Source organism: Salmo salar, chromosome 22, assembly GCF_965601325.2.
Source record: "Salmo salar chromosome 22, fSalSal1, whole genome shotgun sequence".
Taxonomy (NCBI): domain Eukaryota; kingdom Metazoa; phylum Chordata; class Actinopteri; order Salmoniformes; family Salmonidae; genus Salmo; species Salmo salar.
Window position 1 is genome coordinate 24,436,131 of NC_138312.1, and position 22,854 is coordinate 24,458,984.

General features: G+C 42.0%; 2 protein-coding genes across 6 annotated transcripts; both read left to right on the plus strand.

Annotated features, from left to right (window-relative positions):
- Nucleotides 1–10,986, plus strand: LOC106582998 (6-phosphofructo-2-kinase/fructose-2,6-bisphosphatase 2). 5 transcript variants are annotated; one of them, XM_082967436.1, is made up of 17 exons: nucleotides 1–320; nucleotides 920–1,072; nucleotides 1,799–1,924; nucleotides 2,282–2,378; nucleotides 4,981–5,047; nucleotides 5,147–5,221; nucleotides 5,410–5,466; nucleotides 5,628–5,752; nucleotides 6,561–6,768; nucleotides 7,098–7,244; nucleotides 7,468–7,572; nucleotides 7,668–7,797; nucleotides 7,884–7,946; nucleotides 8,103–8,167; nucleotides 8,672–8,827; nucleotides 9,458–9,480; nucleotides 10,113–10,986. In XM_082967436.1, exons 2-17 carry the CDS (start codon nucleotides 985–987, stop codon nucleotides 10,177–10,179), a joined length of 1,599 nt encoding a protein of 532 aa, XP_082823562.1. In that variant the 5' UTR covers nucleotides 1–320; nucleotides 920–984; the 3' UTR covers nucleotides 10,180–10,986. The 5 variants fall into 5 exon arrangements, 4 of the variants coding, with proteins under 4 accessions (XP_082823562.1, XP_082823563.1, XP_014022168.3 ...); XM_082967437.1 differs by lacking the exon at nucleotides 9,458–9,480; XR_014382147.1 differs by lacking the exons at nucleotides 9,458–9,480; nucleotides 10,113–10,986 and having other exon boundaries at nucleotides 8,066–8,167; nucleotides 8,672–8,755.
- A 4,188-nt stretch (nucleotides 10,987–15,174) lies between these two features.
- LOC106582999 (ubiquitin thioesterase OTU1) lies at nucleotides 15,175–19,999 on the plus strand. The gene is made up of 3 exons (XM_014166696.3): nucleotides 15,175–15,280; nucleotides 16,102–16,325; nucleotides 16,446–19,999. Exons 2-3 carry the CDS (start codon nucleotides 16,118–16,120, stop codon nucleotides 17,144–17,146), a joined length of 909 nt encoding a protein of 302 aa, XP_014022171.1. The 5' UTR covers nucleotides 15,175–15,280; nucleotides 16,102–16,117; the 3' UTR covers nucleotides 17,147–19,999.
- The last annotated feature ends 2,855 nt before the right edge of the window (nucleotides 20,000–22,854 follow it).

The window sequence follows — 22,854 nt, forward strand, 5'->3', positions numbered from 1 at the left end:
ACAATGTATCTTAAAATGTGATTTTAAACCTAATATTAACGACCCTTCTAGTCTTATGCCTAACCCTATCTTTAAATTAAGACCAAAAAGCACATTTTTGTTTTCATGAATTACAATATATTTCAACTGTGTGGCTGTGGTAATTATTGGAAGGGCATCAACCGGGTCCGCGCCACCAACATACGAAGGACAGCGTCGACCCCGACCAGACGTACAGAAACCTCGTAGAGCCAAAGATCGCGTATCCGTCGTCAGATTATCCTTTTCAGTTCTAATTGCCTCATCGTCTCGCATATTGCAGGTAAATTGCAATAGCTTTGGTGAGTGTATGTGTGCGAAACAACCAATACGCCTATTATCAGTGTTCCAGACAGACATTTTAAGACCCCGGCCCGAGACTACCATTGCACTACAGTAGTGTCGTCGCTTAATTATATTGCATAGCGTACTGCGGTAAATGGCTTCCTTTAGCATCATTTAGTGATGTCCGTTTTTAGTGCGTGCGCTATTCTTGATGATAGCCTCAGATGTGGTCGCGCAGTAGGCTACATACTGTGGCTGTGAAGATCAGATATCAGTCTCCCTCACTTTGCTGTGTTACGTCCTTGAACGCTGTGGACAGAATATAAAAGTAGCCTATATTACAGCAATATGTCTAGTCATATACCATTACTTTGTCATGTATTTGAAAGTTAATATCAAACTCATATTACTTAATGTATTGCCATTTTTGAAGTGCTTTTACATTTTATAAAAATACTTTAATTTAATTGAATATTGTTCAGATAGTGAATAAATTAGTAATTCTTATTCAGGGAATAGACATGAAAATGTTATGAGTTACTAAGAAATGAAATACTAATATACTCAGTTACTAGGCCCAGACCTACTGCTACAATAAATCAACCTTCTGTTTCAGATTGTCTGGGGTGATGCTCTTCTAGAGCCTTTGGAAACCTGGCTCAACAAGGACACAACTTCACCATGTCAGCAACCATTCAGAGAAAGACTGGCTTGGCCAACTCTGCTGAAGCCAAGAAAACCGAGCTCAGAATGAATGAGAAGAAATGCTGTAAGTACTGATAAAAGTCTCCCAGAGAAAAATCTTCAATGCAGGAGAGCTGTGCACAGGCAGGGTCATGAGCAGGACGGCAACACTGCGGTCTGCGTGATTGCCTCGGGTTGTTTTGACTGGCACAGAATGAGTCTGCAGGTGTTGTTTTGTTTTGGCTTTATCTCTGAAAGCTGTCCCTATGTCTGACATGCAACACATGTAGCTGATGCACACATTCTCAAGCAAACGAGTTTAAAAGAAATACAAGTGCATCAATAATATTGTGAGAGATTAGTCTTCTCTGAAAATGATTCCTTTGGACATATTTTGGACAAATGATTCATTCTCTTTCCACATCATATTTGTATAATGCATATTATATTGAAATATGATTATAATTAGCCCATATTCTGAACAGTATTCAGCCTATCTGCAGTCCTGTTGTGTCCGTAATTGATATAAGAATAGCACACTATGGCTTGCCAGTGCACTTTGATCTATCCCTTTTCATCTGAGTATACAGTACATGGGAAATCAAGGACAAGAAATGAATCCAGTGATGTTTGATCACACCAACCAACCACTTTGATAGTTCAATTGTTTTGCCTTATCTACTGTATCTCATTTCATTGTCAGGGATGTGTATCATTTGTAGGTATACTGTATAGACAGTATACAGTAGTATCTGATTTAGTCCAATGTGAATGCACTGTATTATGTCTGTCTGTCTGTCTTTTTGTTCAGCATGGGCATCCTACATGACAAACTCTCCCACAGTGATCGTAATGATCGGCCTACCTGCCAGGGGAAAGACCTACATGTCTAAGAAACTGACACGATATCTCAACTGGATAGGGGTGCCAACCAAAGGTGAGTGGGGAAAGACAGCCTCTCTACAACTTTACTTTTGAAGACATTAGACATGTCTGTTTAAGTCTTCCATTATGACAGACTATTGACTATTAACCCTCTGGTTTTTGAGATATCATTAAATAAGCACATGACTCAACTTTAAATCACAAGTGTATTGTGGCCTACAAAGTAAGGTACTTTCATTAATTAGGTAACTGTCAAGTTTTAAAGCTCCTGAGAACTGCGACGCCCCATGTTGAATAGGATCCTACTTTAAACCAGTCCCATTTCTATGATAGGAGACAGTAGACCATGTAGACACTGATAAAAGCTAGTCATAACTCTATTGTTGATGCCATTTTGTTCGTTTTGTAGTGTTTAACTTGGGTGTCTACCGCCGAGAGGCCGTCAAAGCTTACAAGTCCTACGACTTCTTCAGGCACGACAACAAGGAAGCCATGGAAATAAGGAAGTAAGTTACATTTGTTTTATTCATGCAGTGATATGCATGCGTCATACTGAAAAAGCAGTCACAACTGCGTTGCACACTTTAGTTCACATATGAGCGCCAAAGTTTGGTATAAATGGTCAAATGTTAGGAAGAAAATCATTAATCAAGTCTTGTCTCTCCATCAGCATGGTCAGATCTGAGTCACTCATTACTCCAGCAGTACACCAGGTTCTCTCATGCTTGATTTCGCAGGTTTACTTTGCAGCGTTGGCTGCTGCATCAATGGCTAATGAGTTTCTGAATCAACACACTGTCTGCTGTGCAAGCAGTTATTCAGTGTACAAAATACTCATATTCTATTAACAGAATACAGTGCACTCAGAAAGTATTCAGACCCCTTCCTTTTTTCCATATTTTGTTATGTTACAGCCTTATTCTAAAATTGATTGAATACATTTTTTCCTCATCAATCTACATCCAATACCCCATTAAAAACAAAGCAAAAACAGGTTTTTAGATTTTTTTTGCAAATTTATTACAAATAAAAACAGAAATACCTTATTTGCATAAGTATTCAGAGCCTTTGCTATGAGACTTGAAATTGAGCTCAGGTGCATCCTTTTTCCATTGATCATCCTTGAGATGTTTCTACAACTTGATTGGAGTCCACCTGTGGTAAATTCAATTGATTGGACATGATTTGGAAAGGCACACACCTGTCTAATATAAGGTCCCACAGTTGACAGTGCATGTCAAAGCAAAAACCAAGCCATGAGGTAGTAGGAATTGTCCGTAGAGCTCAGAGACAGGATTGTGCATAGGCACAGATCCAGGGAAGGGTACCAAAAACTTTCTGCATCATTGAAGGTCCCCAAGAACACAGTGGCCTCCATCATTCTTAAACGGAAGAAGTTTGGAACCACCCAAGACTCTTCCTAGGGCTGGCCGCCCCGCCAAACTGAGCAATCGGGGGAGGAGGGCTTTGGTCAGGGAGGTGACCAAGAAACCGATGGTCACTCTGACATAGCTCCAGAGTTCCTCTGTGGAGATGGAAGAACCTTCCAGAAGGACACAACCATCTCTGCAGCACTCCACTAATCAGGCCTTTATGGTAGAGTGGCTCGACGGAAGCCACTCCTCAGTAAAAGGCACATGACAGCCCGCTTGGAATTTGCCAAAAGGCACCTAAAGGACTCTGACCATGAGAAACAATATTCTCTGGTCTGATAAAACCAAGATTGAACTCTTTGGCCTGAATGCCAACGTGGAGGAAACCAGGCACCATCCCTATAGTGAAGCATGGTGGTGGCAGCATCATGCTGTGGGGATGTTTTTCAGTGGCAGGGACTGTGAGACTAGTCATGATTGAGGGAAAGATGAACGGCGCAAAGCACAGAGATATCCTTGAAAACCTTCTCCAGAGCGCTCAGGACCTCAGACTGGGGCGAAGGTTCACCTTCTAACAGGACAACGACGCTAAACACACAGCAAAACAACGCAGGCGTAACTTCGGGACAAGTCTCATTGTCCTTGAGTGGACCAGCAGAGCCCGGACTTGTACCCGATCTAAACATCTCTGGAGAGACATGAAAATAGCTGTGCAGCAATGCTCCCCAACCAACCTGACAGAGCTTGAGAGGATCTGCAGAGAAGAATGGGAGAAACTCCCCAAATACAGGTGTGCCAAGCTTGTAGCGTCATACCCAAGAAGATTCGAGGCCGTAATCGCTGCCAAAGGTCCTTCAACAAACTACTGAGCAATTGTGATGTATAAAAATAAAAAACAAACATTTGCAAACATTTCTAAAAACCTGTTTTTGCATTGTCATTATGGGGTATTGTCTGTAGATCGATGAGGGGAGAAAAAAATAATTTAATCCATTTTAAAACAAGGCTGTAACAAAATGTGGGAAAAGTCAAGGGGTCTGAATACTTTCCGAATGCTGTGTGTGTGTGTGTGTGTGTGTGTGTGTGTGTGTGTGTGTGTGTGTGTGTGTGTGTGTGTGTGTGTGTGTGTGTGTGTGTGTGTGTGTGTGTGTGTGTGTGTGTGTGTGTGTGTGAACAGAGTTGTAAACACACACCAGCTGCGGGATTCAAACTGAAATTTGCTTCATTTTTCATAGCAATTTGTGATGGATTACTATTTTCCAACTAGCTGAACGTTTTCTAAGCACTAAAATGTATCCAGTATAATCACTGAATGAGACATGCATCTAAATAGGCTCAGAAAGTGAATGTCGTAGTCTGTGTAGAGAATTGCCCTTTATGGACCTGTAAACGGCTTTACTGTTCTTGACATCATAGAATGCTGATCTAAACATACTGCTGCTGCTGTCACTCTTCTGCTCGTATGAGCCTTGCAAAATGTTGAATCGGTATGTTCCGTCACTGTTCTGTCAGTGTTACTATTCAGGTGTCGGTGCAGAAGAAATGTAGGCATACAGTAGATCACTCTGGTCTTCTGGCCCGCTCCCTTACAATCAAACACCAAATGAGCAAATAAATGATACAGGGGCCGTTAAGATAAAGTATCTCAATAAAAAAATGTATAGTAGTTTGGATTGCATACCTGCCCCCTTTGCTGCAGACAACTGTAACTGTATTTCCCTCTCCTCTCCCACAGACGGTGTGCCCTGGTAGCCCTGGAGGATGTGAAGGGATATCTAACTGAAGAAGGTGGACAAATCGCTGTACGGCATTTACTCTCTCATTTTGGTTCTTTTTTTGTCTGCTCGATATATTTCACATTTATCCACCAGTTTTGTGATGTTTGCTTTCCTTTGATATAGGTATTTGATGCAACAAACACAACAAGGGAGAGGAGAGACCTCATTCTTGATTTTGGAAAAGAGAATGCATTCAAGGTAACATGCAATGTGCTAAATTGCCAAATATAATTTTGTTTGAATTGTATCTCCATATAACATTACTCTGTATTATGGACAGCCATTTAATATTGAGATGAATCTGATAGTGTGTTGTCATGGGACTGCATTCAGCCCTGTGGTGAGGCAGTATATTGTTGTAGTCTGAGCTATTTTCTTTCCAACAGGTGTTCTTTGTGGAGTCAGTGTGTGACGACCCAGAAGTCATTGCTGCTAATATTCTGGTATGTTCCGATGTCGCCATGTTGGATTGTAATGCTTTACTATGACCCCAGGCCACGGTCAAAACTATAACTTATTTATACACTGACTATATCCCTGCTATGTGACTGACAACTCTCATTGTTTCTTTGCCCACAATCTAATGTGTTATATCTCTATACAGGAGGTGAAGGTATCCAGTCCAGACTACCCAGAGAGGCACAGAGAGAGAGTGATGGATGACTTTCTCAAACGCATAGAGTGCTATAAGGTTACATACCAACCTTTGGATCCCGATGACTATGACAAGTAAGAATATTGTCATATTGTCTATCTCAGTGTTTTGCATTTGAATAGGAGTTTGCCAGGGGGGCTCCGCAGCCTTTTTTGGTTGGGGGCCCCCCACCTCGTGGCAACAACATATAGTGGCTCCCCCTCTTGATATTGGAGAGATAAATGTACAATTTAAAGTTCATTACCTACAATTCTACCCTTTTTGCCTTGGGTGGAGAGAAATGTTTGCAATTGTATGACACATATCTAATTATACTCTTCTTTTTTTTCATGGGGCAGAGAGAAAAACAGTGCAGTTTTAAAGCTAATACCCTGCAATTCTACACATTTTGCCATGACTTATGCCATGTTAATATGATATCTGAGTGGGAGTGACTAACAAAATCAGTGAGTGGCCCCTGGAGGTCAGGGCACCTGGGCACGTGCATTCGGCCATGATTACTGCCAGTTTAGATGGCTGTCTAGACTAACTACAAATTCAAAAATTGATAGCTGACATGGCTGAGTGACATAAGAGAGAAACTGCTGATGCATAACCAATTTTAGAAATTGCACCAGGTGTTTTTCTACTATTCGTTCTCTCTGTTGAAACCCCAACTGAGTTGTGTTATTTTTTGAGTCCGGGCCCCCTAGCGACCGGGCCCCTAAGCGACCGCTTGCCTCAATTAGAGGCAAGAACTGTTCATACGGATCATTTGTTGTTATACCTAGTAGGCGTTAACAGTAATTCTCCAGAATTCCTGTAAATTTGCTGCAACAGTTCAGATGTCGGCCACCAGGTGGAGACAGAGTACAGACAATTGTGTTACTGTGTATCCCGTAGGGACCTATCCTTCATCAAGGTGGAGAATGTGGGCCGGCGCTTCCTGGTGAACCGAGTGCAGGACTACATCCAGAGTAAGATAGTGTACTACCTCATGAACATCCAAGTGCACTCTCACTCCCTCTACCTGTGCCGGCATGGAGAGAGCAATCACAACATGGAGGGCCGTATCGGAGGGGACTCGGAGCTCTCCCCAGGAGGAAAACAGGTATGTGTCCTGTCCGCCATAACGGTTAGGCCCACTCTAGAGAACACAGTCAGCATGACACTGACCCCTGTATTTGAGTCAGTGGACCCAAACAGTTTCTATTTCGATTTAGTTACAGCTAATGGAAAATACTAATTAAAGCTCCTGTACTTTGAATTTGAGTAAACACTGGTAATCTGATCATGTAATTATTATGTACTTTTAAATAGTTAATAGCATGTTTACAACCATATACAGTAAAAAGTACCCTGATGGATGGGCCTGTTATTGAAACTAATCTCTCTTCACTAGTTTTACTGTATCTTTCTCCTTTTCCCTCTCTGGTCCAGTTTGCTCATGCCTTGCACAGCTTCATTGAGGAGCACAAACTGTCTGACTTGAAGGTGTGGACTAGCCAACTGAGACGCACCATCCAGACTGCTGAGGAGCTGATTGTGCCCTATGAACAGTGGAAGATCCTCAACGAGATCGATGCTGTCAGTACTGACTTCACCTCTGATCTCTCACTTATCACTGGTCTAACATAATTAATACCAGGGGGGTTTCATTTAGGGAGACATCTTTTGTGATGAAAATGAACTTGTTCTGTGATAAAGGACTTTATATTCCTTGTTTGTAGAATAATTCATGATTTATCATTACCTGTCAACTTAACTGACAAGGGACATTTTCCAGAGTTTTCTCTTTCCTGTCTGTTAGGGTGTGTGTGAGGAGATGACCTATGATATGATCCAGAAATCCTTCCCAGAAGAGTTTGCCCTGAGGGACCAGGACAAGTACCACTACCGCTACCCAGGGGGAGAGGTAAAGTCCTACCCTCTTACCACTTTTCTGGGGCCCTGTTCTTGGCAGGGTGAGGGATCACTAAGGCTCAGTGTGTCCCCTCTCCCTCCCTGTAGTCCTACCAGGACCTGGTGCAGCGGTTAGAGCCTGTCATCATGGAGCTAGAGAGGCAGGGCAACGTGCTGGTTATCTGTCACCAGGCTGTCATGCGCTGCCTGCTGGCCTACTTCTTGGATAAGAGTGCAGGTGGGTGAGCACACACCTCACAGTACACTTTTACTGACAGTTTCACAAACACCAGAGGTAAGGACACTTTATTTTGTCTTTCATAGATGACCTGCCCTACCTGAAATGTCCACTGCACACAGTGCTCAAACTCTCTCCTGTTGCATATGGTAAGTCTTTGTGTTCATTAGACTAAATGCTGAACAAATTGTTCGGATAATTCTTTTATGCATGTTCACATCTGAGTTCCTGTTCCTCTATCACCACTTGTCGTTTGTATTGCAATTAGGAACGGGTCACATCAATTTCTCTGCAACTTTCCCCAGGCTGTAAAGTGGAAATGTTTTATCTTAATGTGAAGGCAGTGAACACACATCGCGACCGACCACTTGTGAGTAACATTGCACGTTATCCTCAGTGACAAGGCTCCGTTCTGCTCACATATCACATGCTTCACTGAACGTATTCTTGGTTATTTTTCCTCTTTAACCAAACTAGCTCAAGCTACAGTATGTCTGGTTACATGTAGTTAGTGTGACTTTATATTGAACTTGGAGGCAGCTATAACTGATCACATTTCCCTGCTTGCAAACACCACCACCAATGCTCTGGTCCCCTTTAATAACTGACTTGTATTGATGGGTGTACAACACAGTGTGGTGCAAAGGACAACAGCCTTTGCACCATAACCTTTGCCCTCTGAAGTTGCTTTTAGATTGTCTTTTTTTTGCAGAATCACCTTTTTCTTGTCCAATAGAATTTTCTTTTTTTGTGGTGGTGGTTGGTCAAAGAAACTATTGTTTGATTGCTGTGTTTTGGGGAATTGTCCCAGTAACGCTGGGTGTTCCCGGGTCTCTTTCTTTAATGCACCTGGTGTTTCCCCATCTCCAACCAGGATAATGTCCCGAGGGACGCAGCTCCCATGCTGCTCCGGCGGAATAGTTATACCCCCCTGTCCAGTCACGACCAGTTCAAGCGGCCCAGGCTCTACAGTGCTGGCAACCGGCCCTGGCTCCCCGAGATGCCAGAGGGGATGCTGCAGCAAAGCCAAGTTAGTGTCAAAAATTGGCGCCCACTTAATGAATCACTCTTAATTCAACTCGGTCACCTCCCTCTTCCCACCTGCCACCCCAAGCCAATCCCTCTTTATCCTTAGCATCCCCTCACCCTTAAATCCCCTTGATAATCCAGACATGTTGTGGTTTTGTTGGTGGCTTCTCCTCTTTATATTATGTCTGTCTCTCCCCCAACATCAGCTGTTTGTCTTGCATGGTCTCCCCTTTTCTTCATAGGCTGTATGTCTCCAGCTTGAATATGCATAGCACTATTCCTATCCCAAACAAACTGCACCACTTACCTCTTTTAGTCATTTACGTCTTCTGAATACCATTCCAGAAGATACAGTTAAAACGTCTTCCAGTAAGCAGGTGTTATACATTAGTCAGTTATATCCATAGGAGAAGCATGCTCTGTACAGCAATTAGCTTCAGAGCTCAATACCACACAAGGACAGTAAATATAGACATGTTGATGTTTTGAGATGCATATTCAAAGTTTATTGTTGTGGTGCAAGTGTGTTGGTTCAATTTGGTTTGTTGTGAGTTCAGTACTATAGCTAGTCCCCCCATTTGTGTCTCTTCCTTTTGTCCCTGTCTGTCTGTCTGTCTGCCTGTCATTACAGCCTCGTATAGGAAGCTGTTTTCTGTGAGTATTTTAGATATATTCCTGCAGAAAGTTTCTGTTTAAGCAATAGGGCCCATGGGGGTGTGGTATATGACCAATATACCACGGTAAAGGGCTGTTCTTAAGTACGATGCAACGCAGAGTGCCTGGATATAGCCCTTAGCCATATATTGGCCATATACCACAAACCCCACAGGTGCCTTATTGCTATTATAAACTGGGTAGCAACATAATTATAACAGTAAAAAATGTCATTTTGCTTCTACGCATGGTATATTGTCTGATATACCACAGCTTTTAGCCAATCAGCATTCAGGATGCTAATGACCAAATCTCAAACAATGGATCATGTATCACCTTTAAGTAATATTGGCATACAGTATGATGGAATGCTGTATCATCATTTTCAGTTACTGATAGTACTAATCATTTTGTTCCCTCTTTGTAGTATAATGATGATGGTGTATCATGATAAACATTCCCTAGCAGAGAGCTCTGTGCATTGGTTTTTCTGAAGCAAAACACTAGTAGTAATGTAAGACCTGTCTTTTCTTTTTAAGACAATGATTAATCAGACTGCTCTGAAACGTGTTAAGACAGTGATAAAAAAGAGACCAGGAATATTATATGAGTCATGTCTGTTCTGTTTGAAGGACTCCCTGTGTGAAGGAGTCGACTATGACAACCCAGAAACTAGTGGCTGTTTCCACTTCTGAGTGACTACGAAGTCACCTTCATGTTCAGCTGGTGCCTCAGTATCTCCCCGTGACCCTGAAGCTCATCGTCATGCTCTCCTCCATTTCTCTGCATGCCAAACCTCTGGAACAACTGGTGGAATACTGCAACAACAAAAAAAGCAGTTGTAGAAACATCTCAACGATGATCATTGGAAACAGGATGCACCTGAGCTCAATTTCGATTCTCATAGCAAAGGGTCTGAATACTTATGGAAATAAGGTGTTTCAACCTGTTTTCGCTTTGTCATTATGGGGTATTGTGTGTAGATTGCTGAGGATTATTTATTTATTTATTTATTTAATTCATTTTAGAATAAGGCTGTAACGTAACAAAATGTGGAAAAAATCTAGTGGCCTGAATACTTTCCGAGGGCGCTGTATAATTTTAGATTAGAAGTTAGTCCAGTGCTCTTTAAAAATTAAATTATTGTATACTGAAGTTGTCACATTTATTAATGTTGCAAGTTATTTCCTGTGCCTTTTGGGGCATGCTGAAAGCCTTGCTGGAAACTCATCTGTTCTGTGCATAATAAATATGTGTATAATCATACACATGGTTCCAAATAAATGTCAAGAGGTGTGACTATATATTTGATAGTTTTCCAAGGATAGCCTGCTCTGCTCAAGAATGTACTGTATTCAATACACGGCTGCGTGAATTTTAACATGCCAAATGTTGCCTGTTGATATGGACTTCATTGCATCAATCAGCTAGTTTAGCATTGTTGAATTGTATTTAAGACGTTTCTCCAGTAATTGTATTAAAGAGTCAATGAAGATATAAAACAGGTGTAATTGTTCTCTCCTTTTTGTGTGTGAGTTTTGGGGAAGGAGGTATCAGGTTTCAAGTTCATTCCCTACTCTTTGTAGGGCTCAAGATAACTATTAAGCACACACAAAACTCAGGTCATGTCACTTCAAATGCATTATCAGAATTTTAACTATATGAGGCTTTAATATTTCACAGTCATTTGTATTTGACAGATGCATGTACTTGACATACAGACAGTGAGTCACGTGGCCATGGCTTGCTGTATAAAGCAGGCAGACGGGCATCGAGGCATACAGTTACTGTTCGATTGAACGTTAGAATGGTCAAAATTAGTGACCTAAGCGATTTTGAGTGTGGTATGAGTGTCGGTGCCAGGCGTCCCGGTTCCAGTATCTCAGAAACGGCCGGCCTCCTGGGCTTTTCATGCACGACAGTGTCTAGGGTTTACCGAGAAATTTGTGGGTGAAAATGGCTTGTTGATGAGAGAGGTCAAAGAAGAATGGCAAGATTTGTGCAAGCTAACAGCGGGCTGCAAACAGGCAAATAACGTCTCAGTACAATAGTGCTGTGCAGAACGGAATCTCAGAACGCACAACTCATTGGTCCATGTCACAGATGGGCTATTGCAGCAAATCAAATAACATTTTATTTGTCTCATGCACCGAGTACAGCAGGTGTAGACCTTACCGTTAAATGCTGACTTACAAGCCCTTAACCAACAACGCAGTTCAAGAAATAGACTTAAGAAAATATTTAATAAATAAACTAAAGTTCAAAAATAAAATAAAAAAGTAACAAAGTTACATAACAATAACGAGGCTATATAAAGGGGGTACCGGTACCGAGTCAATGTGCAAGGGTACAGGTTAGTCGAGGTCATTTGAAAGTGACTATGCATATATAATAAGGAGCGAGTAACAGCAGTGTAAAAACAAAGGGGGTGGGGGTCAATGTAAATAGTCTGGGTGGCTATTTGATTAATTGTTCAGCAGTCTTATGGCTTGGGGGTAGAAGCTGTTAAGGACAGTTTGGTCCAAGACTTGGCGCTACGGTACCGCTTGCCGTGCGGTATCAGAGAGAACAGTCTATGACTTGGGTGACTGGAGTCAGTGACAATTATTTGGGGCCTTCCTCTGACACCGCCTAGTCTATAGCTCCTGGATGGCAGCAAGCTTGGCCCCAGGATGTACTGGGAGGTACGCACTACCCTCTGTAGCGCCTTACGTTCAGATACCGAGCAGTTGCCATACCAGGCGTGACGCAACCGGTCAGGATGGTTCATCTGTTTGAAACATGTAGGTATTACAGACTCAGTCAGGGAGAGGTTGAAAATGTCAGTGAAGACACTTGCCAGTTGGTCCGCGCATGCTTTGAGTAAACGTCCTGGTAATCCATCTGGCCCCGCTGCTTTGTGAATGTTGACCTGTTTAAAGGTCTTGCTCACATCAGCTACGGAGAACGTGATCATTCAGGCGTCCGGAACAGTTGGTGCTCTCATGCATGCTTCACTGTTTCTTGCCTTGAAGCGAGCATAAAAGGCATTTAGCTCGTCTGGTAGGCTCGCGTCACTGGGCAGCTCGTGGCTGAGTTTCCCTTTGTAGTCCGTAAAAATGTTCAAGCCCTGCCACATCCAACGAGCGTCAGAGCCGGTGTAGTAGGATTCAATCTTAGTCCCGTATTGACACTTTGCCTGTTTGATGGTTCGTCTGCGTCATAGCGGGATTTGTAATAAGCGTACAGATTAGTGTCCCGCTCCTTGAAAGCGGCAGCTCTAGCCTTTAGCTCGGTGCGGCTTTACCTGTAATCCATGATGACCAGTCCTATCAGCTAAAAACAAGAAGTGGTTCCAGTGGGCACGCAATCGAGGAGTGGAAAAACATTGCCTGGTCCGACCAATCCTGGTTCGTGGTGCGTAATGCTGATGGCAGAGTCAGGATTTGGCATAAACAGCACGAGCCCATGGCCCCATCCTGCCTAGTGTCAATGGTACAGGCTGGTGGTGATGGTGTAATGGTGTGTGGAATGTTTTCCTGGCATATGTTAGGTTCCCTTGATACTAATTGTGCAACATTTCTATTCCTTGAAAAACTCAGGCTGTTCAGGAGGCAAAGGGGGGTCCGACCTGGTACTAGATGGGTGTACTTAATAAACTGAGACAGAGTTAACATTTATTTTAAAAAGAGACTTGGTATCATAGCTGGATCCATCCACAATTTCCACAATGGAAATAAGTCTCTGACTTTGAAGTGATATCCCTGTCAGGTTTTAGAAATGTTCAACTATGTGAATACTTTTTTTTCTCACTAATTCGTCTTTTGACGATTCAGATCAGCTCTGAAATAGATCTGAAGTAAAAAGATCTGATATGATTGTTCAAAAGACTAATTAGTGGAACAAATATCAGAATTGGTCCACCTGTGTAATCGCAGCCTGTGTGTTCTCAATGTCAACAAAACTTAAGAGCTGATCATGGACTTCAGGAGACAACAGAGGGAGCACACCCCCGATGGGGCCGCAGTGGAGAAGATGAAAAGTTCCTCGGCGTACACATCACTAACAATCTGAAATGGAACGGGGTCTTATCAATCTCAAGAGGCTGAAGAAATTTGGCTTGGTCCCTAGACCCTCACTTGCTTCTACAGAACCACCATTGAGAGCATCCTGTCAGGCTGTATCACCGCCTGATACGGCAACTGCGCTGTCCGCAACGGCAGGGCTCTCCAGAGGGTGGTGCGGTCTGCCCAACGCATCCCCGGGGGCACACTGCCTGCCCTCCAGGACATCTACAACACCTGGTGTCACAGGAAGGCCAAGAAGATCATCAAGGGCCTCAGCCACCCAAGCCACAGCCTGTTTACCCCGCTACCATTGAGAAGGCGAGGTCAGTACGGATGCATCAAAGCTGGGACCGAGAGACTGAAAAACAGCTTCTATCTCAAGGACATCAGACTGTTAAATCGTCACCACTAGCCGGCCTCCGCCCAGTATCCTGCCCTGAAATTTAGTCACTGTCACTAGCCAGCTACCACCCGGTTACTCAACCCTGCACCTTAGAGGCTGCTGCCCTATGAACAAAGTCATGGAACACTTTAATAATGGAACACTGGTGACTTTAGTAATATTTACATACTGTTTTACCCACTTCATATGTACTGTATGTACTGTATATTCAGATTTCTAGTCGAGGCCTATCCTATTTAACTATTGCTGTATACTATTCTACTCTACGTATTCTTCAGATATACTACATATTCTATCCATATACTGTCTATAATGTCTATTAGTCCCATCATATACTGTGTGTATATACAGTACCAGTCAAAAGTTTGGACACACCTACTAATTCAAGGGTTTTTCTTTATTTTTACTATTTTCTACATTGTAGAATAATAGTGAAGACATCAAAATTATGAAATAACACATGTAGTAACCAAAAAAGTGTTAAACAAATCCAAATATATTTTATATTTGAGATTCTTCAAAGTAGCCACCCTTTGCCTTGATCACAGCTTTGCACACTCTTGGCATTCTCTCAACCAGCTTTACCTGGAATGCTTTTCCAACAGTCTTGAAGGAGTTCCCACATACGCTGAGTACTTGTTAGCTGCTTTACCTTCAATCTGCGGTCCAACTCATCCCAAACCATCTCAATTGGGTTGAGGTCAGGTGATTGTGGAGGCCAGGTCATCTGATACAGCCCTCCATCACTCTCCTTCTTGGTCAAATAGCCCTTACAGAGCGTGGAGGTGTGTTTGGGGTCATCATCCTGTTGAAAAACAAATGTTAAACCCTTTTTTGGTTACATGAGTCCATATGTGTTATTTCATAGTTGTGATGTCTTCACTATTATTCTACAATGTAGAACATAGAACAATTAAAGTAAAACCCTTGAATGAGTAGGTGTGTCCAAGCTTTTTGCTGGTACTCTGCGCTATGACATTGCTCATCCAAATATTTATATATTTCTTAATTCCATTATTTTACTTTTTAGATTTGTGTGTATTGTTGTGTGTTGTCAGATATGACTACACTGTTGGAGCTAGGAGCACAAGCATGTCCCTACACCCGCAACAACATCTACTAAATACTGTATGTGTATGCGACCATTAGGATTTGATTTGATTATATTTTTTTACTGATAATAAAATGAATCAATCCCCTCTTCAGGCCGAAAGAAAACAAAGCTTGTGTACACGTCATATTTGTGTGTAGTAACAACGTTACGAACGACACAGTTGTGACGTTGTACACATTAGAGACTGTCATTGGATATTGATTGTTCGCGCCGCGGCAGGGTAACACTTTTCATCAGGTAAGCAAATAAATGATGGTCCAATTATTAATTAAACTGGTTCATTACGTAGCGTCGTATCTATTAAGCTAGTTATGTAAAGCAAGGCTGCAATGTCGTTAGTTTGTGTAAAGTACCATATTTATATATTTCTTAATTCCATTATTTTACTTTTAGATGTGTGTGTATTGTTGTGAATTGTAGATACTTCACTGGTTGAGCTAGAAACACAAGCATTTCGCTACACCCGCAATAACATGTGCTAAATATAAGTATGTGACCAATACAATTTGATTTGAACAGTTTAGCCAGCTAGCTTAGTAGCCTTTTGCTAGCCAAGAATTGGCTAGCAAATGGTAGCTAGTTGTCAAGCTAGTTAGCCAACTACCAGTCAGTTCATCAATGATATTGCTCATTCTTGAATATTTGTGCTTGTGTTTAACTAGACAGTTTGAGTTTACCATTTTAATTGAAGCCAGATAGCCAGCTCGTCTAGTATTGAAGCTAGCAGAAGAAGAAGGTGTCCATAGCATGCTAGTTAGCTAGCTTGCTAACTGGTGACTGTGCTGCTAAAACAGAAATACTCTTGGGAGTGGCAGAACAAAGAAATTGTTGCAGTCAGTTGTTTTGCTCGCACTGCTGTGATCAGCAGTTTAGCCACTTGTTTACCTCCACCAAACTGTCATCACCATGGTGTGACATGAAACAAATAACTCTTTCATTAGAAATGTAAGTAAGTCTAGCTTCAAGGTTCCTTGGTCTTAATAAACTGGCATACACTTCACAGGCTTGTAGGTGACTTACAACTTTCCCTTGTTGAATTGTATTTTTGCCTCCCACAGTTTAAGGACCCCCAGGATGTTGCGTCTGCGTTGTAAGACCAAAAATGGGAGCCACATAATGCAGGGCCTGACCCACCAGTCCAGTGTGCAGGAGCTGAAGAGCAAGGTAGAGGAGCTTACTGGTATTCCCTGTGATGTACAGAAGATCATGGTTGGCTACCCTCCCTCCAGCTTGGACCTCCGAAACGGAAATGCTCACCTAAGGGACTACCCTATCAAGTCAGGTAGGCTATGGTGTCTCTTCTCACTTGATTAAATCAAATGTTACTTTCACACAGCTGGATAGACTTCACCCTGCTATGTCATGGCTGCATTTGATTCAGAAAATGACACATTTGTTGCAGGAGACACTCTCATTGTTGAGGAGGAGAAGAACAAGATGAAGACCCAGACCACAAATTCAGCTGTAACCAAGGGACCCTGCCTGGAGTCTCTCCCGGTGCTTGCCAGACGGGTCGTTCCAGCAGACAACTCCTGCCTGTTCACCAGTGTCTCCTACGTGGTAGAGGGGGGGGTATATGACCCAGCTTGTGCCCCCGAGATGCGAGGCCTCATCACCCAGATTGTGTCCAGCAACCCCATGGCTTACTCTGAGGCGGTGTTGGGAAAGACCAACGAGGAGTACTGCACCTGGATCAGACGTGACGACACCTGGGGCGGAGCTATAGAGGTGTCCATCCTGTCTAAGTTCCACCAATGTGAGATCTGTGTAGTGGACACGCAGACAGTGCGTGTGGATCGATTTGGTGAGGACGCTGGCTACCACAAACGCGTGCTGCTCATCTACGACGGCATCCACTACGACCCACTGCAGAAGGAGACGCCCGGCTCCGACGCTCCACCCCAGACCATCTTCTCCACCACAGACGACATCATCCTGGCCCAGGCCCTGGAGCTGGCAGATGAGGCGCGAAGGAAGCGGCAGTTTACGGACCTTAACCGCTTTGCCCTGCGCTGCCTGGTGTGTCAGACAGGCCTAGTAGGACAGAAGGAGGCCCGGGAACATGCCAAGGAGACGGGCCATGCCAACTTTGGAGAGGTGTGAGTCAGAGCACTTCCTCACAACCACCACGAACCCCAATGCCCCTAAATCTTACAACTGTGTGTCTGTATGATGCTCTACCTCACTTGATCCAGCATCAGACACTGTGTTCAGTATTACAACTACAGCTGTCAGCTCACAGGCTACTTTACTGCAAGGTTATGAGCTCATGAAAAATATCCTGTACAATTGTTTTGGGGACATTTTTAGTCTCACCCAACACACAGTGGGTGATTGTTCGTTGAAGTGTTGTTACTCAGCAATGTAGCATGTGTTCAGTTTGTCGACACTAATGGAGCAGAAAACTTTCTTAACAGAACTGGAGATGCCTGAAAATGCCTTACTTTGACAGTTGACTTGTGGCATAAAAGGTTTAGTATGGCTAGACTCTTCAGTACTACCACAGAAATCAGAAATCTTTTTCCGGGGCCATTGTGGCATGATACAAGTTTGGTTTTACACATCAATGACAATATTCATTTAAAAGTTTTTGTTTGTAGATGCTTCACCAGTACTTGAAAAAAGTGAAAACTGTTGCAAAAGATCAAATATAAACCCAGTTACTTGGTAGAAAAGCTGTTCTTTCATTGTTTTGCAGTGGCAATGTCTTTAATATTAGATAATAGCGGAGTTTAGCTAGATTCCTTATAGGTCAATACAACCCTATATTCTTCAATGGTGCTGTAACAAGCTTATTTTTCAAATGTAGGCTATTACTAAATTAGTTATTTTATGCAGTGTGAGGTGTCTGCATCTTGGTGTGAAACATTAATATTTAATGCAATTATTATTATGCCATGGTACTCTGCCATTAAAAGGCCTTGGCATTACCCATAGTGGGATTGTTTTGTCTTCATTTTTTTGTGTATTTTATATGGTGTAATTTTTTTTTTTTACTGAACAAAACATTTGAATTGTTGTATTTTGGAGCTTTTAATCTTGGAATTGATAGATGAATAGACTTTATGAAATAGAATGTAAATCTAAGGGATGAATCCTCTTACATTTGCAGTTCAGGTATTGTCTACACAATGTGCTTTGCATCTCAGCATTCACTTCATGATCGTGTTTTTATCTCCCATTATCCTCACTCATATTGTTGGACTATTGTGAGGGCCACCAAGTGTTGTCATGTTGAACTATGTATGTTAAATCTAAATGCATGTCAGAGGAAGACTGCGACTCTTTATTATGCTTTCACTAATGAAAGCCACCACGGCCTTGCTCTTCCCTGGAAACCCGACGTTGAATTACATTGAATTCAACGTTGGGCAGAAATGACTTTTAATCAGGAACGTTTCTTACCTCGACCTCTACCAGCCAGAATGTTGAATAAAATGATATTTTAACGTACTTTACTGGTTGTCATGCGGTTGGTCCTTTTGGCGGTAGGAATGTGAGACTATATTCCACAGGAAAGTATAATTACATAAACTTTTCAAAGTGCTGGTAGTGGGTTCAGATTTCTATCACCTGAAGCATGCGCACAAAATAAAAATGCATGTACAAGATGCATGCATACTTGCCAAGCTCGTGCATGTGTTTACATGGTTCTGCGCATGCTTCAGGTGATAGAAATCTGAACCCACAACCAGCTCTTTGAAAAGCTTATGTAATAATACAGTCCTGTGGATATATATTGTCTCACATTCCTACCACCAAAGAACAAATCGCACCGACAACCGGTAAAGTACGTTAAAATATCCTTTTATTCAACATTCTGGCTTGTAGATGTCGTGAGAGGAAACTTTCCTGATTAAAATGCTCATTTTTGCCTGACGTAGAATTCATTGCAATTCGATGTTGGGTTTCTTGGCAACCTTTGCTATTGAAACGGAGTGTAGAAGACGTTGATATAGATAGTTGAACCCTTTAAACATGAATTCTGACATTTCTTCAAGTGGTTGGTAATGTTACTGGCAAAAAGATTCCACCCATTATTTTTGTTGGCAGAGACCAGTGTAATGGTGATTTGGGTTTTTTGCCCATCAGACTACTAATACAGTCTAAAAGCTCTCGCACATCTATTCTCCTTTTTCGAAACAAAATATATTTTTTAGCTTTTGTCAGCTGGTCATAAACAGATACCAAAGTGTCCCTTTCAGAAAACTTGTGACTTGTTATTTATAGAAAATGTATCAGCACTAGAAATCTTGTTTTACAATGAAATACTCTGGGTCAGGGCCGAGTTTGTGTGGTAGTCTATACTGCCCTACAAAGGCAAAATGCAGTAACTATGAAGTTGGTAAAACAATCTTTGATCTGTTGTAATGGCCAGGTATGTTTTCTGATTAATGTGGTATTTCATTTCCTGACACAAGAACAAGTCAATTGATCAGAATATATAATGGTGTATCAGAAATTGCTGTCTCTAGACATAAAAAGACTGAAGACAGATTTTGCAGTAAGAAAAATACCTAGTTTCTGAGTTTTGCCTTTGTAGGGCAGTATATGTTGTCTGTTCTTGCTTGGACTTTCCAAAGCCTTTGACGTGTAAGAGGTATGGGTCTGGGGCATGGTTTTAGTGCAGAGCTCTCCAACCCTGTTCCAGGAGAGCTACCTTCCTGTAGGTTTTCACTCCAACCCCAGTTGTAACTCACCTGATTCAGTTTATCAACCAGCTAATTATTAAAATCAGATTAGGTTTGGAGTGAAAACCTACAGGACAGTAAGTAGCTCTCCATGAATAGGGTTGGAGAGCCCTGTTCAATTGGGTGTTGATGTGACTAAAATATGACTTCTCCCATGTTCCATTACATGGATGTTCAAGGACACTTTCAATGACTGTTGCACACAAAGCACTACAGAGAAACTGGGTTTACTTGATTTTCACAATAAAAGACACCATTTAGGAGATTATTTGAGTGAATGTGTTTTTGTATTTGGTTTCAGATTCTAATGTGCTTTAAGCCCTGCAAATTGATACCATGTTGTCAACCAATGAATGATCTCTCTTAGCAATAGTACCGCTGCCATTCACTGTTAACCTTTTGCAATGTAGGCGACTCTGTTCTAACAGTGTATAAGGATCTCTGTTAGGCTTTAGTTTCATGTTTTAAAGCATATCTCTCTGATGGGAGAATGTAATGTGGAGCTATATGACAGTAACCCTAGACACCATCATCAGTAACTGAATACAGTAATGCATACATCTGTTTTCCTTATGATAAACTGCACAATACAGATGGGATTCATTTGCAGGATGTCAGCAAAAAGGCCTAGCCCAGGCCGCCGCTAGTGGGCGTTAGATATCGGAGATGTGGTGGCTGCCAAGGGTACAAAAATGGCAATGCTATTGTAGTATACTTTTATTTAAATATTGCACAATTTAGGGCTCTGTTCACTCTAAAATTGAAGCGTCACAGATTCTGCTATATAAATTTAAAGGTAATTTCAGATTGAGCCGACATATGCAGTGTTTACCGTGAATACTGTCTCCGCTAAAGCTGAAACATTGCCTTTAAATTTCAATCACGCTGTAAAGCTGAATTTCTGCAATGTGGATTGAATAGAGCCCTAAATCTTGCTAAATTTAGTTAGTAGACTAACTTTATAATTATACAAAACAAAAATATAAATGCAACAATTTCAATGATTTTCATATAAGGAAATCAGTCAATTGAAAAAAATTCTATGGATTTTGGACTTAAGATTCACATGACTGGGCAGGGGCCAATTAGAATGAGTTTTTCCCCACAAAAAGGCTTCATTACAGACAGAAATAGTCCTCTTTTTCATCAGCTGTACGGGTGGCTGGTCTCAGACGATCCCGCAGGTGACGAAGCCGGATGTGGAGGTCCTGGGCTGGTGTGGTTACACATGGTCTGTGGTTGTGAGGCTGGTTGGACGTACTGCCAAATTCTCTAAAGTGATGTTGGAGGCGGCTTATGGTAGAGAAATTAACATTCAATTATCTGGCAACAGCTCTGGTAGACATTCCTGCAATCAGGAATGCTGTTTAATCAACTTTTTGATATGCCACACCTGTCAGGTGGATGGATTATCTTGGCAAAGGAGAAATGCTCACTAACAGGGATGTAAACAAATTTGTACACACCACTTGAGAGAAATAATATTTTGGGGATATTTTATTTCAGCTCATGAAACATGGGACCAGGGTTCAGTGACCAAAGGCAGCTATAATGAATCCCAATCCTGCAAACAGGATTAAATCAATTGAATCATTGCCAATTCGCTGGATTAGACATGTTATTTTAAAAGAACCTTCAACCTCCAATAATAGGATTGGAAAGTTGTGCATGACTACAGTGACACACGTCTACAGTCAGTCATTTTCAAACAGGTATTCTGTGAATATAAGACATTAGTGGTAGGCATTATTTTAAATACTGTAACAAAATTGTTTACTGCTTCCAGGATCAAGGTTAGCAGCCCTAAAACATGTAGTACACCCAGTGACGGAAGAGGAAGCGATGCACCTCACTCGCTGTTCAATGAATGTCAATGGGCTTCTTCGACATTGCAGGCGACTGCCTACTGACTGATCTACAAATCAACTTCCATCATCAATTAATACTCGTTATTATTCGTAGATCAGTCAGTCCTTTACAATTGACCAATAATACATACGGTTTTGATCCTCTCGAATTTGGCCATGGAACTAACTAGACCAGCCTCGATGAGTGTATGGAAGTGTAATAAAGATAATCTAACGTTTTACCTAATGATATATAAGGAGGGCATTTGCACAACATGTTTCACAACAGCACACAACAAAACTCCAGAGACATATTGAGCAACCAACTGATACCAATCACGACCACACCCAGAGACTGATGGCGGACTAAGCACTCACACAAAAATGTCAAGACATGAAAGCACCCTAGCCACACGAACTGACCACTGGTGTAAAGAACAACATTCCATGAATATCGCAAGCACCCAGACACGAATTACCAGAAATACACACACACACACACACACTTAGGTGTGTTGGACTCCGAGGACAAAGGACACTGCCAAGGGCCAATGGGAAGTCGACACCACCTGGAGAGTGGACCGTCCCTCCACTCATCGACCAGTCAGGAGAGCGGACCTACTAGACTCAACGTCAACACACTGTTATTTCATTGTATAAATTGGATGTACACTATGTTTCGGGGCTCTCTTCTGCTAGTTCCCTATGAGCTAAACGAAGGAGTCCGTGCACGCTTTGGCAAATATCTTTGTCTCATAATAAACTGCCTTACTATAAACTGAATCCACCCGGTCCAACGTCTTACATTTACATTTTAGTCATTTAGCAGACACTCTTATCCAGAGCGACTTACAGTAGTGAATGCATACATTTCATACATTTTTTTTCTGTGCTGGCCCCCCGTGGGAATCGAACCCACAACCCTGGCGTTGCAAACACCATGCTCTACCAACTGAGCCACAGGGAAGGTCTTGACTTGGTCTCCTTCTCAAATAACTAATCATCAACAGAAGACACACCATTTAAGTAGACCAGAACTGACAATTGTTTTTCAACGGTAAACGGCCTCAGTGAACTACATTTATTTATCCACCATCTTTGGTAGACCTACAACTACACTGGCTGCATTTAGACAGGCAGCAACAATTCCGATTTTTTTTTTTTTTTTTTTTTTTTACACTTATTGGTCTAATTGGTCTAAAATAATTGGTCTAAAAGACCAATTAGTGAAACGAATATCAGAATTGGGTTGCCTGTCTAAACGCAGCCATAG